A 19,467-nucleotide genomic window follows, 5' to 3' on the forward strand; every position below is an offset into this window, starting at 1 on the left:
CACCAAAAGGATCCAACGAGGCCAAGGTAGCTGAAGTCTAAACTGACTGAAGATGCCCAGCTCTATTAACTCGTCGATATCCATGTGAACTCCAGATCTCAATAGCTCGGGAGTTGAACCTTTGAGTATTCCTGACCTACAAGCTTGCACTTGAAAAGATCCAAGTCCTCCACCCTGGCCAAGTAGGGCTAAGAATGGGGGTGCAAGTACCTAGCAGACCGATTTATCTTCACATCTTTTAGCACAAAACAACTTTCAAAACAAAAAAGGGTTCAATGACCGGCCGAGGTTTGCGCACTCGATCACACTCTCGACCCATGACTTTAAAAGATGGATGTGGCAAGATGAGCTTGAACCTACTTATGATTAGCTAACTTGCCTAATTCCTTTGCCCAAGCCAAAAAAAATAGTTAAGACTTAAAGTGGGGGACAAAAGTGGGGGATAAATGATGTGGCCTAAATCTAATCTATCTATCACGAATCGACACATGGCGAGCATTTTAAAAAATAATATTAAATTTAAAAAAAAATAAATTCTCGGTGGGATTCAAATAAGGAATGAGATTATAGTAGATTTAAATCCAGATAAAGAAGTAGGTTACTGCAATTCTTTGATTTTCGCCTCCAAATCATAGTGTATTCACGCTCTCTTCTAAATAAATGAGGCCAAGGGATCCCAAAGGGAGAGAGAGGAACGGCCAAAGGCTCCCAAGCATAGATGGCAACAAGCTCTCATGGTGAGAGACTCCTACGAAGACGCTTTCAAGCTCTCATGACTACCTTTGCACCCGACTCCTCTTCCATGGCTGTCCTCGCATGCTATCTGCTCTCTAGACAAGCTAAGCATCATCAGAGACCAGGATGTGAGTCCCTAGAGACGCCCTTCAATGCCACTTAAGATGCAAGCACTATGCACATGGGATCCGCGACCACCAACCAGAGCCATGCTGAGCTCTCAAGCGGCGCATCCCTAGAGACTTGGACACGAGTCCCTGGAGGCTGCCCATTCATCCACCGAAGATGCAAACACTGTGCGCATGGGATGCATGACCGCCCATGCCAATGTGAGGACCTGTGCAGGCATGTTTAGTCCTATATTGGTTATTCGCCGAGGAGATCTTGGATACTTATATAGGACTAAAAAACCAAAAAAATACCTTCTGGCTAACCTTTTTGGATGAGATTCTAGGTTATTACAAATGGTATCAGAGCGAAGTCGGCCCATAGCCTATATGGACTAGGAGACACTACAGTATGGATTCATAGAAGCTGACCACGAGTCAATCGAGGTGCTTGTGATTGATTTGTATGGATTTGAACTCTTAGCCTAACAAGGACATCAAGGCTTGAATGAGAGAGTATGTGAGGATCCTTTGGGTGTGTATTTAGTCCTACTTTAGTTATTCACCGAGGAGATCTTGGGTACTTATATAGGATTAAGGAACTCAAAAAATATCTTCTGACTAACCATTTTGGGTGAGACCTTGAGTTATTACAACCAAGCTCGCAAGCCATGCATCCTCAGAGATTAGGACGTGAGTTTCTAGAGGTCGCCCTTCCGTGCTATTTGAGATGCATGCATCTTGCATACAACACACGCGACCAGCAACCAGCAACCAGTGCCATGCGGATCTCCCCGGCTGAGCTCCCATGCCGAGCACTCACGGTCAGACACTCAAGATCAAACGATCTAGGAAGATCGCTCCACTCTAATATTTTTTATTCTTTTGATATTTCTTATTGTTATTCCAAAGTCCTACCCGACTTAAGCATTGGAAGAGGCCTGGTTGGAGCCATCCGACAGATCTTTCTCGTCTCTTTATGTGCAGATTCGCGACTCTTTATGGCAATCGATGCTCTATCTTCCACTATTATAGACCGAGTGGATTGATCTACGCCCTCCATACCTTCAGATCATCAAAATTTGGTTGGGCAAGATTTGGGCATCAACAGATTGTTTTCCCAATTAGTTGAAGAATCTCAACTCTCATAATCCTAATCATGCATTAAGCTGCAGAGTATCAAAATATTTTTGTTTTTTTTTTGTTATATTATAATTTTTTTTCTCGCCTTCTTATTTTTATCATTTTAATCAACAGTAAAAGCCGGGAAACTTCTTATACAATTGAACTCTTATTTACTATAATTTCAGAATGTTGGTAGTCTTTATCATATATATAATTCTCTCATTTATTATTCCTCATCATACTTTTATCTTGGACGCTGTCAAGAGCATGTAAATTCCAGTCACCATACTTTTTGTCTTGGATGCTGTCAAGATGATCATGGCTTCGTTTCCAAAGATAGTGGCATTTAAATTCTTAGATTATGTTGCATCACCAAATATATATATATATATTATATTCTTCTTATTGCTTTATTTTTCCAAGGCCTTCTACTTTTCTATCGCTTTTGTATTGTTTTTGCTCTCAAATTGCCTTCCTTTTCCATCAAGTCTCAGTCATTCTCCCATCTAAAAGAAGGCAAAGAATAAACTTTTATAGTTGGAATATCAAAAGTCATCACATGATAATAAAACTAAATAATTCTTTGCATTCTTTACGTTCCATTCACTTAATAAAAAGACACATGTATTTACTGCTGATAAACAGCACAAAGATATTTGACGCTATTTATTAAAAAAAAAATACATAAAAATCCTTCTAAAAATTTAAATTTACATGGATACTCTCTTAAAATTTATATTTATTTCCGTATCCTCATAAAACACTATTTTTGCATAAATGTCCCTAATATAACGGTTCTTCTAACACTATTAATAAAAACCATATTTATTTTAATTAAAAATAAAATAAAATTTTGAAATTATTTTTTTTCCCCTATCGCGATTGCCTTATAAATATTTCTTTTTGCACATCTACCCATTAAGAATATTTTAATTATTTTAATTTGAAACTGTTAATTTTTAACGGCATTAGATGGTGTGGCTTCATATACAAAAATAGAATAAAAAAAGAGTAGAATAACAAAACAAGTGTTTTATAAGGATATACATGCAAATATCAATTTAGAAGGGTATTTATGCAAAATTTGATATTTAGGAGGCATTCATGCAAAAAAACCCTTCTTAAAATTTTAAATATTATTAATTATATATTTCTGGAAACCCCACTCTACATTTTTCATATAGCATATAACTCCTTTGTCTCTTAAAACTTTTCCCACAAATAACATGATTACTACTAAAATATTTTTATTGTTATAAATCAACTATAAAAATATTCTTACATTAAATTCTTATCTTACAAATCCAATGCAAATATTTGCAATAAAAGGTTATTATTGTGGATAACTTTTCTTTCTTTCTTTCTTTTTTTAATGCCATCTGCGCCATGTTAAGAGGAAATCATATCCTAGCCCGGTGTACTAGCTCAGCGGTACACGGGCCAATCCATTTCTGCCACTTGGACTCCCTCATACCAAAATCCTAACCTCTCGCCCTTCCTTCCCCTACCCCGCCGCCATGACCTCCGTTCGCCCTCTCGTCGCCGTCCAGACCCTTGAGGGCGACATAGTGATGGAGGGTGGCTTTCGGCCTAGAGCCACCGCACCAAATTCACCAAATTCTCTTCTCGTGCTTCTTGTGCGCACCTCGTTACGTTGCTGATTTGGGCCGATGCAGATAATGCCGGTTGATAGTCGCCTCTTCGGAAGGCCGTAGAGAACAAGTCAAAGGGCGGGTCTATTGGCTGCAGCTTAGTCCGACCCTTGGCTTGTTGGAAATACTTGACACACTCCTTCGAATGGTCGTAAGGACCAAGACAAGGGGTGGGTCTACTGGTTGCAGCTTGACCCATCTCTTGGCTTGATGAAAACAACTAATGAGCACAATGATATTTAAAGGAACGCTTAAGGTTAATTCTATTCCTAAAATGAAGCTTACAAGCATAAATCTAGATGAAACTATGATTGATCTCCTCTAGCCCAAGTCTTGGATAAACCCCAAGACTGAATACAATAGAGCAAAGCCCTCCCAAGCTCTTAGGCCGAATACAAGTCAAAGACAATACTAAGACATAAGATAGGTCCTCCCAAGCTCTTTTTAAGGTGTATTTATAGGCTTTTCATGGGGGACAAGCACTTAATGGAAGTGGGCAAATGAAGGCCTAGGCCGGCCAAGGGGGGCCTAGGCCTAGGCTGGGCCGGCCCTTGGCTGGCCTATTGGGTGCTTTGGCAGGGCTGTTGGGGCGCTGGGGCAGGCTGTTGGGGGCGCTGGCAGGCCTCTAGCAGGCGGCTGGATGCTAGGGCAGGCACTAGGTAGGCTGCTGCATGGTGTGGCAGTGGCATGGGTGTTGCAGGGGCATAGTTGAGTGTTGGCAAGGCTGCTGCAGCGGCTGACAAGGGCTGGGATGGCTGCAGAAGCATGGTTGGGCATTGGCAAGTGCAGGGGAGTGGCTTGGCAGGCGCTGGCCATGCTGCTGCAAGGTGTGGCAGCGGCATGGGTGCATGGGAAGGTTGTTGCGGGCCATGGGCAGCGACATGGTTGTCTTGGCCGAGCTTGACTTGGCCAAGTTTGTTTTGGTTGAGTTTAACTTGGCCGAGTTTGTCTTGGCCGAGCTTGACCTAGAGTGATAGGGGCTTTGGCCAAGGCTCGGCCATAAGTGAATGGGCTATGACCAAGGCTCGGCCAAACCTCCAAGCAAAGGAGTTGGCTCGAATTTTGCTCTTGCTCTTGGCATGATCCTCCTTCAGCTTCTACCGGGCTCGAACTTCTCCTTGGTAGTGAGATCCGACGGCGGTGTTTGTGGGGGTTCTCAACATTTCTCCTCCTTTGAAAACTATCTTTGTCCTCAAGGATAAAGTGTGGATACCGCCGGATAACTTTGGCATAGTCTTCTCAAGTAGTTTCATTTCTCTCCATTGAATGAACACTTACTATAATTTTCTTCTTCCTTACTCCTCCTTCAAGACCCCTTGGACAGCTTCAAGCAACCTTCTAACCCTTGGAGGTAGCCCCTCCAACTCCTCTTCTTGCTGGTTGCCTTCATCATGATGTTGGCCGGTCAATTCCAAAAATCTCTTTAATGGTGGCACAACCTTGGGCAAAGGCCAATCTACCATGGCCTCGAACTTCTATTTGTCCACCTTTATTTCTTCTCCTAAAATAACATGGCCAAAACACTTAAATTCTGGTTGGGTGAGGGCATACTTTGAGAATTTGATGTAGAAATGGTGTTTCTCCAAGATGGATGACACAACCTCCACATGTTCCTTGTGTTTCTCCATGGGTCGGGAAGAGACTAAAGTATCATCAAAGGAATAAAGAGCAAAATTTGTCAAGCTGGCCAAGGTACCACATTCATTGAAACTTGAAAGATGGACGGTCTCTCTACCCCCAACAAGGCATGCAAAGGGGGGTCGGTCTCCTCCTTTTTAGTACTTTGTCCGGCCCCATCATCATGCTCAAGCTCTTCACTTTCTTCCTCTGAATTTTCAGGCTTGGCGGCCTCATCTTTGCTATCCCCACCTAAGAGAGATGTTTGCTTGGTCTTGCACGGGTGCCCCAGGCTCCACTAATCTCCACACTTGGAGCATAGCTCCCTTTTCTCAATATCTTGTGGCTCCTCTCTTGCCAAGTTTTTGACTTTCTCGGGTTGGTTCTCGTTGCCACTTCTAACCTCTTTACTGGTCTCCGAAGGTGCTCTTGGTTGCAAGGAAGAAGATGCATGGTTGCTGAAATTTTCTTTGATGCATGTTTGCACTTTCTCCTCTTGCTTCATCTTGGCTTCCTCGGGCCGGTCCTCAAGCTTTTGAGTATAAAAAAGCTTCTTCTCGGGTTGTCTCATACTATCATGGCTTGCCCTAAGCTTCATACGCTTTCGGGCCTCCTCTAACTCCCTTTTTATCATCATCAACCGGCCCTCTATTGTATCTTCACCTTTCATGTTCTCCCTCATATTTTTCTTTATGTTTTGCTTAGGGCCATACTCTCCTTTTCTTTCTTCTTCTCTCCACCAACTCCTTTTCTTTCTTCTCGTCTCTTTTCTTCCCTTCTCCTTGCTTCTTGATCCCTCATTTGGCCCCGCCGAGAGGCGTACGACCAATGCTCCTCTTCATTAAACTTTCTATACATCCTTCCCCCTTCATTCTCCCCGACTCCTCTCCAACCTTTCTAGGCTCTCATTAGTTTCTCTAAGAGTGGAGGAAAGGTTTTCAAGAGTTCGGCTCAAGTGTGCCTAACTTTCTTCTAGGGCCTTAAGCCGTGCATTTTCATCCCACGTCATCACTCTGAACCTCCTTTGGCCCGTCACCCAAGGAATGATCCGGCCCTCCTTTTTTATATGAAAATGGGTTGTACACCACTCGATCTTCCTTCATTATAATCAAAGTTTACAAACATGAAGATCCTCACAACCCAATAGGTCGATTGTAGCAATGCTAGTTTCTGAATCACCGAAGTTGGAGAAGGGGCACAAGGTACTACCAGTAGCCTCCCTTTATGCCGCCCCTAATATACCCTTCAGCAAAATGGTTGGGTCAAATAGCCCGAGGTATTACCAATAGCTTTCCTCTTGAGCTATCCATGGGTTAACACGACAATGCTCAATCAAACCCTTATAAAAAAATGCTCACACTTCTTTTGCGAATGAGAATGATATGTTGCAGAAATTTGAGCACTACTTGCATGCAAAATAACTTCCAATATATCCCCTCTCAAGTTCAACAAGTAATATGAAGGTAGTAAGAAGTAACTTCACTTCTAGGTATGCAAAGAAAGGTAAGGCACCTAAACTCTACCCAATGTGTAATCTGAAAATTTTAGGGTTGTAGGCGTTACCTCTTGGAAGAGATCTTCCCAATGAAGATCTCAATGAAAGCACCAATGATAGAGGGTGGCTTTTGGCCTGGAGCCACCACACCAAATTCTCTCCTCGTGCTTCTTGTGCGCACCTCGTTAAGTTGCTGATTTGGGCCGATGTGGGTAACGTCGGTTGATATTTGCCCTTCGGAAGGCCGTGGAGAACAAGTCAAGGGGCGGGTTTATTGGCTGCAACTTGGCCCGACCTTTGGCTTGTTGGAAACACTTGATACACTTCTTCAAATAGTCGTGGGAATCAAGACAAGGGGCAGGTCTACTGGTTGTAACTTGACTCGTTCTTTGGCTTGATGAAAACAACCAATGAGCATAATGATATTTAGAGGAATGCTTAAGGTTGATTCTATTCCCAAAATGAAGCTTACAAGAATAAATCTAGAGAAAACTATGATTGATCTTTTCTAGCCAAAGTCTTGGACAAACTCCAAGACCGAATACAATAGGATAAAGCCCTCCCAAGCCCTTAGGCAGAATACAAAGCAAATATCTAAGACATAAGATAGGTCCTCCCACGCTCTCTTCAAGGTGTATTTATAGGCTCTTCATGAGGGACAAGCATTTAATGGAAGTGGGCAAATGATGGGGCCTAGGCCGGCCAAGGCTTGGCCTAGATCGGGCAGGCCCTTAGCTGGCTTGCTGGGCGCTTTGGCAGGGCTGCTGGGGCATTGGAGTGCTGTGGCAGGCTGCTGGGGGCGCTGGCAGGCCTCTGGCAGGCGGTTGGATGCTGGGGCAGGCGCTGGGCATGTTGCTGCATGGTGTGGTAGCGACAATGGATGCTGCTGGAGCATGGTTGAGTGTTGGCAAGGCTGCTGCAGTGGCTGACAAGGGCTGGGATGGCTGCAGAAGTATGGTTGGGTATTGGCAAGTGCAAGAGAGTGGCTTAGCAGGCGCTGACCATACTGCTGCAAGGTGTGGTAGCGGCATGGGTGCATGGGAAGGTTGCTGCAGGCCATGGGCAGCGGCATGGTTATCTTGGCCGACCTTGAGTTGGCCGAGCTTGTCTAAAGGTGACGGAGCTTGCTCCTGGCATGATCCTCCTTCGATTTCTGCCGGCCCGGACTTCTTCTTGGTACTGGAATCCAACGGCGGTGTTTGCGGGGTCCTCAACACATAGCCTCCGACGGATCCAACTCCGTCCCTCTCCCGGACGTCCTCAAGGCCTCGATCCGCCCCGACATCGTCCGCTTCGTTCACGCGAAGCTCTCCAAGAATCGCCGCCAGCCCTACGCCGTCCCCAAGCGCGCCGGCCATCAGACCTCCGCGGCGGCGCTGTTGGCGGGTGCCCTCCCGGTCTCCAGCTTCGTCCGCGCCGGCGACCACGCCCTCCTCCGCTCCTCCACTACGCTACCACAGCGCCGTTCCCCAGCAGTTCCGCGCCGAGATCCGCATCTCCTTCGACGTCCTCCGCTGCCGCGCCCCCTGCAGCTTCCTTGTCTTCGGTTTCAGTCACGACTCCCTCATGTGGTCCGGTTTCAACGCCGGCGGCACCACCGTCTTCCTCGAAGAAGACCCCGCATGGTTCCGATGCGTCACCAAGGAACCACCCCCATCCCATCCCCCCCCCCTCCGCTCCTACACCGTCCGTCACCGCACTGGCCTCGTCGACGCTGACGATCTCCTCAAATCCTACCGATCCAAGCCCTGCTACCTCCCGCCGCTGGCGGCGCCTCTCAAGAATAACCCCCGCTGCTTCAGCGGCGACGCGGGTGGGGATGACAAAAAACCGTCCATGTGGCAACATACTATTGGCCGGTGTACCGCTGATCTGGTACACCGGGTGTAGGTATTGACATTGTGCCCTTCTCCGTCTTCCCACATCTCTATCTGGACAGTGATTGCTTTCCATCCCTCAGCCATTTCTTCACTGAGGAAAAAAAAAGGAAAAAAAAAAGCTTATATCAGCTACGACTCCAATCTCTCTGCCAAGTGACCATTTAATTCGGGACTCACTTCCACTTCTTCCAGCTTTCGGAGATTCTGAGACGGGGTTGTGGATCGCGATGGGTTACACTCTTCCGAAGGATTCTCTTTTCCTTGGATTTGACTGCTCTACCCAGTAAGTTGTTCTTCACAATCTCCTTTTTTGAATGGAAAATTTATTGCGATTCAGTGTTTTAGTCCTTGATTTGGATGATTTCATGCTTATTGTTTTGATTTTTCTGTCTGAACGTCTGTGCAATTGCTAGTATTTTATGCGGATAATTTGTGTACTGAGTCTTTGAGAGATGGTTTTTTTCCCTCGCACAAGCACGACAATATTATAAGAAGTGATGAATTATGTATCATTCGTGGTTTAAAATGATGCCCGTTATCGTGGTCTGGGGCTCCCTCAGTTATGTTATATATAATCATGGGAGAAAGATAATCACTGTTAGAATTGTTACAATAGGTGATTTAGTGTTATGCAGTCACTTGTACTGTTTTCTTAACAAAATAACATTTATTCGCAAAGCTCAAATTTTTCAAAACTTTTCCCTCCAAAAAGTTAGTGTCACCTGAATATATAACTTTTTTTTTTTACTAACATTGAGTCGCACACTAATGCTGTTCTTTTTCCGTATTGCCCGTTTCAATGCCATAAAATAACTGCAAATCACACTGGTTGGGCCAAACAATGGCCGTTATAATGATCGATAATGGTTCGATGTGGAGACCATTGTGATGGAACCTTGGTGCCATTTACTTGATTTAGATGTGATTTTCATTTGTTGGTTTATGTGGTGATGTTTGAAAGAAATTTTCAGGAATAAGACATGGCATTAGAATCAATAGTCTTGACCTAGACCAGCTGATCCCAATTTTCCTTGATTTGGTACTATAGATCCTATACCCATGGGTTTTTGTACTCACTATACTAATATGGCAATCAAATTTCTTGGAATAGCTGCTAGTGAAATCAGTAAGAAGAAATTCTTTCAGTTTTAAAGAATATAAAGCCCCTTAGGTATGACATGCAAGAGTGATGTCATGTACTTCAGTAATATTAAGTAGGATATTAGTCTATAGCTCCTCTTGTATATTTCGTTATTTTGATTATTAGGAATAACTTAGGAGTATTGGGCAACTTTTTGTTTTTTCTCTACATGTTTATAATAGAAAAGAAACATATTGCTCACTAAGTTCCAGGATTTTGTGCATTTATAGAATTTTAAGATATTTAGCTTTTTCTGAGCAGTGTGGCTATCTGTTGTTGGTCATGCATAACTTTTGTGTTTCCCCCACAGCAGAATGTCAGATCCTCTAAGATCAATGTAAAGCATACTTCTTATGTAATTAAAATATACAATCTCTGCCTGTAGGTCACTAAAGGCAACAGTGCTGGATGCCAACCTTGTTATTGTTGCTTCAGAATTTGTCCATTTTGATTCTGAATTGCCACGCTACAACACCAAAGATGGGGTCTACAGAGACCCCATGGTCGATGGTAGGATTGTTTCCCCTACCTTGATGTGGGTGGAGGCTCTGGACCTCTTACTTGAAAAATTAGAAGCAAAAGTGGACTACAGAAAAGTTGCAGCCATTTCAGGGAGTGCACAGCAACATGGCACTGTGTACTGGAAGAAGGGCAGTAAAGCCATGTTGGCCTCTTTGGACCCTTGTAAACCTTTGGTAACTCATGTTGGCGATGCTTTCTCTCTGAAGGACTCACCAATATGGATGGATTGTAGCACCACATCACAGTGCAGAGAAATAGAAAATGCTGTGGGTGGCGCATTCGAGTTATCAAAACTTACTGGGTCTTGTGCTCATGAGAGATATCCAGGACCTCAGATTCGGAAAATATTTGAAACACAACCAGATGTTTACAATGACACTGAGAGGATCTCACTTGTTAGTTCCTTCATGGCCTCTCTTCTTATTGGAGGCCATGCCAGCATTGATGAGACGGATGGAGCAGGGATGAACCTGATGGATATTAAACGACGTGTCTGGTCTAAGATTGCATTGGAGGTTTGTCTATTACTCCTTTAGCTTAATAGTTATGGATGGTCATAACTTCCATTTTTGCTTATTCGCACATTCTTTGGTAGGCAACAGCACCAGGTTTAGAAGAAAAACTTGGGAAATTGGCACCAGCTCATGCAGTTGCTGGTCTGATAGCTCCTTATTTTGTTGAGAGGTGAGTCGTATGCTTGTCATAATTGTTTATTTTTTTTGCTAAATATGTAAACTAGCACTTGCGTATTTAGTATGGTAGACATTGTGAGAATTGTGATTATTTATTTGTGATTGTTATGTTCATTTTGCTACTGCATTTATTGTAAAAATGTTGTCAGTTTCTGTCCAAAATGATTTTTTCGGTTATGTTTCTGTTATGATTCAAAGGATGGTAGGCACTAAAAACGTCTCGGTAAAGATTGTTGGATTTGATTTCTGCATGATAGAGGTTTGGGATATTTCTCTTGACTTGCACTTAGAGACTACAACACGAAAATTTAGCTTTCTTACAAGCATCAAAGTGTTCAAGAGAATTACTAAATTAAGACAATGTTCAAAAGGATACTATCATTGCCCCAAGAGTCATGATTTCTTAATATCCAGGCCATGGTCTGCCGAACCGAGCCGAACTGTCCGGTTCACCCATACCGAACCGAATTGACATGGTTTGGTCGATATTTTCGAAAAATATTGTGAACCACTCTGAATGAACAATTCGGAGCAGCACTAGATAATTCAAAGTGGAACTAGTGCGAACTGCTCAGTTCGCACCGGTTTGAACAAATTCGCCCCCTCCCTCCCTTTTCCAAAAGGCTTGGATTTATGGTCCGCCGAACCGGGGTGAACTAGGCACCTGGTTCACCCAATACCAAACTGGTACCGTACCGAATCAGTAGTCAACCCGTGCGGGTCCCATTACCGGTTCGGCTAACCTTGATCTAGGTCCTTATACTGGAAGCATTAAATTTTTTAAATTTTTTTTTGACTTGTCTCCATTTCACATAGTTTGTTAAGAATATTAGATGACCCATTATTATGATTAACAAGAATCTCTTGGATAAACACTTTAGAGTACCATTGCAGCTGTTATTCTGTCAACATTCCTCCATGTGAGGCCATTTACTTTTGTTTAAGAGGATGACCATTCCATTAGAAAGAACTGGTCTTGACCCTGGATGTATTGAATCTTCTTCAGAGTATATATCAAAGTTATGATACCCTGTTCCTTTGATTTAGCCTAAAGTACTGGCATCCTACACTTAAAAACAGACATTGGTATGACTCTGGACATGGCTATATAAGAATTTCTTAGATATTAAACGGATCTGGGACTTAGACACACACCCGAACCCAATGCAAAAACCTGAGTCCATGTCACACAGTATCAAAGTACCATCATGCTATATTTTAAGTATTATAAATCTTTCCTTCTTTCTTTCTTTCTTTCTTTTTTAAGGGAAGGTGGGAAAAACTGTGGAGCACTCTATCACTGTTCCTAAATTTTACAGCTACATGAAAGACCCTATTCTCTGCAAAATGAAGTACAATGCTTAAATCCCCTCTCCTACAGCTTTTCTTTAAAGAAATAAATTATCCTTATGCGACATGGTGAGCAAGAACCAAGTGTGCTAGTAAAGAAACTCAAGTAATCATTAAAAGTGGTTTTGATGAATCTTTCATAAATACTCAACCAAATAGAACTAGCTATTGGAAGGCAATGAAATCCTTATCTCTGCTATTTATTTGGAACTTCTTGAGTTTGTAGTAGTGGGCAAAGTTTGGTCCTTCAAATCTGTCCTAAACATTGATATTTTTCTATTTTAATAAATTGGTAGAGTTTAACTGCCTCTTGGTGATTTTTGATATTACCCAACTTTTGTCATTTAGGTGCTCAGTGTTTTATTTGAATACTGAGTCAACTTTGCTTTCCTTCTCAATGCAAAATGATAGCTGTCCAACACTAAGCTTGTAAGATGTCACAATGAAGTAGTGCCATCACATGGTATTATCATCTGAAATTTTGCTTTAATTTTAGATGTTGGTACCCTTCTCTGCATTTTGTGTGATGTTTATATGTCGTCTAAATCAAATAAGACTTAAAGATAGTGAATGGTATCTTGCTATTTCTTATTATGCGAGTAACGAGTCTTAACTGCATTAAATCCTTGCAGGTTCCAGTTTAAAGACAGCTGTCTAATTATTCAGTGGTCTGGGGATAATCCTAATAGTTTGGCAGGTGCTTGATAATGTTTTTTTATCTATTCTTCCACTCTGTTAACTCTTAATCTTGTATATTACAAATTTGTATGCTGCTGAAGTGTGTCGTTCATTGGTATATGTAGGTGAGCTATAAAGAAATTTTGTCGTGATATCTTTCAATAACTTCAAAGATCAAATAGACAGCCTTCAATCCACAGGACCACACATCTGACACTAAACAAGATACTAAATGAGATATGCATCTTTGTTATGAACATTTTCTTCTTATGAAGCTTGAATGATAGTTTTTCAATAACTAAGTATTTTGTCACTTGGGTGTTAGTTGATGGATAATGGCATCTATTGCAATCCGGCCACATATTTTATTAATGATGGAGCAATCCCTAAACATAATAGTGCTTTCTGCTCTCAGCTAATCACAAGTTCCAAGCATTTCATAAATATATATATATATATATATATCATATTTAATGCTTATTAGCAGTATTTCTTTTAATTAATTGTGAATAAGTTAAGGAAAATTAAAAGGAACTTTGGTTAAATTAGTATTATCACCATTGTCACCACATGGTTGTCTAATCATGCACAGGTTTGGCTCTCCATTCTCCTGGTGATATGGCAATCAGTCTTGGAACCAGTGATACAGTAAGTTGTGATATCTAAATTTCTTTGATTATGATTGTTTACATTCTTAATATTGTAAGTAGCAGCAATACAATAAGTTGCGATATCTAAATACTGGATATTTAATCTTTTGTGCATACTATCTGCTCATGGCTGTTAGGTCTTTGGGATAACTAGTGAGCCTCAACCAAGCCTAGAAGGACATGTTTTCCCTAATCCTGTTGATCCAACGTATTATATGGTAATGCTGGTCTACAAAAATGGTTCTCTAACTCGAGAAGGTAACTATGATTACTTTTGTCGATTCTAATCAAGTAAGTTCTTCTGGTGACCTCTCACCAACTCTAACTTGCAACATGGTCATAGATGTGCGCAATCAGTATGCAGAGCACTCTTGGGATGTTTTCAACAAGTATCTAGAAAAAACACCTCCTCTAAATGGTATATGCTTGTTATTTAAAGCTAATTTCTTTGATATCATCTTTTTTATGTATTCTCCCATTAGATGGGTTTCTTAAGGCAATGAACCTAGAAAGTCTCCTTTATCATGTTCGAAGCATGAACTGCATTCTGTATTGGGAGGTTTAGAGTATACTGCATAGGGTGAAAGTTCAACATTTTTCTGGCTCTGCTACGTGGTAAGGCATGATTTTTCATGCATGAAACCATCTTTGTTGTTTGGTTCCTTCTTATTCTTTATAAGTTCTTTGCCCTTTCATTATCATAAATATAAAGCATCATATTTTCCAATGCTTTATCTTACTATTTTTGGATTTCATTTAGTTTCTGGTCAGATATTAGCTGTTAGAAGTAAACTCATCATGTCAGATTCCTTTGTGTCTTTGCATTATTTTTTTCTATCTATGCATTTATATTATGTTTTTTCATTAATGAATGTGACTTCATGATTATGTTTAAGGTTATTGCTATTCATCATTCCTAGAATGCTAGCTTCAGGCCCCTATTCCTTTGAAAAATTTGTTATTTTTTCTTTCATATTGTTGTGGATTATTCTTTTATTTTATGCAATAGGTGGAAAGTTAGGATTCTTCTACAAAGAGCACGAAATATTGCCTCCCCTGCCGGGTAATTAACAGATAGTATCCCCTTTCTTTGCATTATTATTATTATTTTAGTACCTGCAGGGTTATTCAAATGCAAGGCTAAAAATATTGTTTCTGACATGCGAATGACTAAGGTATTCAGTTGGGTGCCACCGATATGTTCTGGAAAACTTAAGTTGTGACTCACTAGGTGAAATAAAAGAGCATGAGGTGCAGGAGTTTGATCCTCCTTCTGAGGTCTGCATAATATTAAATCTCGTTAATTGACTCACGAACTTTAAATGCAAGAGGTGTTAAAGGCTAGCAACTACTATTGATTTAGGTGCGTGCCATCATAGAAGGCCAATTTCTCTCAATGCGTGGTCATGCAGAAAGGATTGGTATGCCAACTCCCAAGCGGATAATAGCAACTGGTGGGGCATCATCAAATGCATGCATACTTAAAGAGATTGCAAATATTTTTGGCTGTCCTGTTTATACAGTCCAAAGACCTGGTATGTAGAAGAGCTGATCCTTCTTAAATGCAATGAGATGTTGCTTACTGTTTCTTAGCTGTATGTATTCCTTTAGCTGATTAAATTGTCATTTATTCTTACTATACTTGTGGCACATACAAATTAATAATTATTGGACTCTTAATAGAAAATGACAAAAGCTGAGATGTGTATGGCTGAGTAGTTTATCGTGCATTCAGATCAACCAGTGCTTAAATCTTTTGAGAAGTCACCTGACAGTCGTACTTGACTCCATATTATATTGGAAGCAATTTACATTACATAAAGAAATACCATACTGCACATCTCTGACACATGCTCTGATGTTATCTATTAGATTTGTGGTTCCTATGATACAAGGCCAAAAATGTGGTGTTAATTCATCTCCAACTACTAAGCTTTAATAGAAGAGATAAAAAAGAGTATAAAGTGCAAACCAACTTCCATTAGAAAATATCAGTCACTGCATTTTGCAGTTGTCACTTTTTATTTGGCAAAAAGGGAAAAATATTAAAAACTTTTGTATTTTCCCATCTCATCCTCTACATGTATATTTTGTCTATCATGCAGTATTCTTCCGAATCTTATTATGCTAAGTTCTTCACTTTGAGTTACTCTAACAGCTTCTAATTCATATCATTTCTATTTGCTACCATCTATAACAACTACAAGTTTCGTTTTGTTATGGTTTTTGTCATTTCTTGAAACCATGTATCATCTGTTACATAGATGATACCACCAAAATAGTGTACTATCTGGTTCATTATTAAGACTGGAAAATTAGCATTGGATAAAGACTAATGTTTCACCCTTTTTTCTTTTCTACATATTACACTGGATTGAGTTTTATTGCATCCACTTAGGGCATGATGGATTATCTTGTGCCTTTTGCAACAGATTCTGCTTCTCTGGGTGCTGCGTTGAGGGCAGCTCATGGGTGGTTGTGCAATAAAGAAAGTGTTTTTGTTCCCATCTCATGCATGTACGAGGACAAGCTGGATAAAACATCGCTCAGTGCAAAACTTGCAATCCCTGCTGGAGACAGAGAGCTTATATCCAAGTATACATTGCTGATGAAAAAGAGAATGCAGATTGAGAGAAATCTTGTTGATACGTTTGGGCGCATTTAGGCCAGCTACTGAAAATTGATGCAGCGCATCAGCGATCTTATAAACTTACACAATGATAAAGTTTATTCCAGAATAAAATATGCCCCATTTTAAATGCAGGTACATCTAGCAGAATGATATGAAATCAATTCTCTAATAACATTTGGAAGAAAGAAATGCTAATGAAAATATAATTTGTTAACATATTAGTGTTCTTACCGTGGCAAGCTTCTTTGAAGTATTTGTGCTAAATGTTCCCATTTTGTGTTGTCAAAATTGTTTAAAGCATTATATCTGCTTTATTTTCATAAGCTGGACAATTGGGTGGCCTCCCAGGTTGGACCTATCCCTAATTGTTAAGCTAGGGGTTTCACAACTAGCACCACCCAAGACTGGATGAAGAAGGCCGATGGTTGATGTTAGGTAAATAGTTGTATCTGAGAAGCATATCAAACTGCGAAATGTTAGCTGGGACTGGATCTAAGCTTTCTTGTTATGTATTTAACCAATAGCTGCTACCCCGTGCTTACATGATGTAATTGTTAATCGTGGATTTGAGCATTGATTAGATGTTAGAGTGGCTAACTGAGGAGATTGATTCCATAAGCACAGTGGTCAGTAGTTTTTTAGTGTCTACATATGAGTTTACATTGTTTCAAGGTTTGTTGTACCGATACCGGACTTCGTACCAGTGTCGCACTAGCATAAGCGTACCGAGTGTCGGTACGGTATGGTATGCGGTATGCCAGGCATACCGACACTGGTGTACTGGTACTAGTATGGTATGCCCGGTATCGGCAGGCATCGACCGGTACTGTATACCATGCTTTTTCTTTTTTTTATCAAATGATCAAGTGAAATTGTTATGACAGCTGCTGCAAGTATTTGTAGGAAACTATCATAACCTCATATCTGCCAATGATGATATAGTATAAGGGTAGCCATGTGACATTATCAAAGATACCCAACATGCATCTTAGATAATAAATTTGGAAAAACATTTGCATTGAATGAATTAAGTATGTTGATCGCAGCTGTCACTGACAGAAGAAAAGGAGAATCACAGAACAATTACAAGCACCTTTCATCTATCCAATTGTTCTCTCCAACTCTCGCCCTGGCTTTACACAGTGCCCTAAAGATTACTTCCTTATAATCGGATAATATTCGTATTCTAAAGAACAAGCATCGATCATAATCTTATCACATGTTTTATGCACTTGGTCTTCGCCAACAGGATAGAATGTTTGCACCTTGACAGCTTACTTGATAACACAAGCTCAAGGTTTTTTTTTTAAAGTCTGCGATTCAAATTGAACCATACCATGTAAATATGATATCCAGAATTAAAGGAGGAAGTAGGCACTGGTGAAGGCATGAAATGTTGGATGTGACAGATGTTCTGTTTTATTAAGGAAAATTATTGCGAGTATGTAGTATTTGTTACAAGAAAACAAAGATGTGCAGCAACAAAAGTGAGAGACGAACCGAAAATGGAAGCCAACAAGATGTGTGCCCTTGGTTATTTACAAAGGAACTTATCTACATTATGAGGTAAATGTAGCAAGAAAACTAGATGTGGTGTAAGCAGTAAAAAAGGTGAAGGGTAGGAGCACAAAATGATTGCTTCAGTCCTTGGTTATGCAACGTAAAAAAATAAATCATAATCTTATGACTTGTTAGTAGAATTACTTACTGGAATATTTTGACTGTATCTGAATAGATGCATGAAAAATTCACTTGATGCTTGGTAGCTGCAGTAAAGCTCATTTTATCCTCTGAAAATTTTGGTATATCTGGGGAATTGCCCAATAAGTTTCCCTGGAAATGCCAATAGTGGAAGGAACAGTGGAAAGTGAGTATCCCTGTAACTTTGATCGAGCTACATTGAAATAATTCACTTGCTGTCATTATCTTTTTGTGCCACTAGGCCAGTAGATGGAGTCCAGCTTGATGATGGGAAAAAAGAAGACCAATGAACAGAGAAAGATGGGACCACTGGAGCAGCTATTCTTTTCTGCTATCGCACCAATGACAGTGGTAGGTATATCTTATCCCTATAGATCAATGAGGACATGATAGCATTCCTCTCCATGATGTGTCACCATGACAGCTATTCTTCCACTTGCAGAACTTTGCCTATAAATATTCAAATTCACCAATGCTTCTGAGCTGCATTACATTAATCAATTCAGTATCAGATCAATGAAACCACCACAGACGGGCGAGGGCGATTTGGGGATAGAGATGAAGCAGGTTATTGAAGATAAACCAAGGAAGGCTTATACTTCCGCTTCGATTTCCTTAACAGATCTGATTCAGAAGGCATGTGATTCTCCAAAGTCGAAGAAAGCTCATCGGCAGTCAAGCTTCGAAGACCCCATAAGAAGAATGATGTTCTTGGGCCCTTGGAGTCACACATAGAGCTGTACATAAACACTGCACTTTGAATATTTCATGCTTCTCTTAGTTAACACTCTTAATGATGTTCTTGGGCCCTTGGAGTCACACACAGCTGTAAATAGAGACTGCTCTATGAATCTTTCATGCTTCTCTTAGTTAAGACTCTTATGGGAGAAAAGTGTCAGATATACAAATATGAGCCCAATTGAATTCGATCAATGTAATCTCTACGATTGAAATTGAGCTGAAAAATTTATAATATGAATAAAAATGTTGTGAAGATTGGATGTTTCCAGCTTTGACATTGATCTACTTGTTTTCCATGGCAATTGCCCCAGAGGATCAAGACAAGAACTTAGAAGATATTTGAAAAGGGCATTGAAGAATTAAGTTGACATAGTTATCCATTAGTTTGCGCAAAGGCATTGATTTTGCATTTTATAGATAGCCAAGTATAAAAGAAGTACAAATTATGCATAATGATATGAATTATTTATCCACTGATCAGGCCCATAAACATGTCCATCCCACAAAAAAAGAAAATAAAAGGAAAAAAAAAATCACATCCCCTGTAAGGTGGACGATACGCTGCTTCAAACTTGCACAGAAGAAGCATAAGTAAAATGGACAGGGGAATTTGACTACTTGGTCATTTGATTTGGTTGCAAGGGGTATCCTTCCTTTCAACCTTTCATGTATTTGTAGCTACTTATCCTTCCATTCTTTTGCAGACCTTACAGACCTTTGTCTTTCTCTGATGTGCTATGGTGGTATTG

The 19,467-nt window shown here is 40.6% G+C and overlaps 1 protein-coding gene across 2 annotated transcripts; it reads left to right on the forward strand.

Annotated features, from left to right (window-relative positions):
• The first annotated feature begins 8,481 nt into the window (after positions 1 to 8,481).
• LOC103715708 (xylulose kinase 2) lies at positions 8,482 to 16,407 on the forward strand. 2 transcript variants are annotated; one of them, XM_039121459.1, is made up of 12 exons: positions 8,482 to 8,621; positions 8,804 to 8,894; positions 10,138 to 10,789; positions 10,870 to 10,958; positions 12,949 to 13,013; positions 13,587 to 13,642; positions 13,782 to 13,902; positions 13,988 to 14,062; positions 14,654 to 14,707; positions 14,828 to 14,922; positions 15,008 to 15,179; positions 16,077 to 16,407. In XM_039121459.1, exons 2-12 carry the CDS (start codon positions 8,839 to 8,841, stop codon positions 16,307 to 16,309), a joined length of 1,668 nt encoding a protein of 555 aa, XP_038977387.1. In that variant the 5' UTR covers positions 8,482 to 8,621; positions 8,804 to 8,838; the 3' UTR covers positions 16,310 to 16,407. The 2 variants fall into 2 exon arrangements, with proteins under 2 accessions (XP_038977387.1, XP_038977386.1); XM_039121458.1 differs by lacking the exon at positions 8,482 to 8,621 and having other exon boundaries at positions 8,693 to 8,894.
• The last annotated feature ends 3,060 nt before the right edge of the window (positions 16,408 to 19,467 follow it).

Source organism: Phoenix dactylifera, unplaced genomic scaffold (genome assembly GCF_009389715.1).
Source record: "Phoenix dactylifera cultivar Barhee BC4 unplaced genomic scaffold, palm_55x_up_171113_PBpolish2nd_filt_p 001081F, whole genome shotgun sequence".
Lineage (NCBI taxonomy): Eukaryota > Viridiplantae > Streptophyta > Magnoliopsida > Arecales > Arecaceae > Phoenix > Phoenix dactylifera.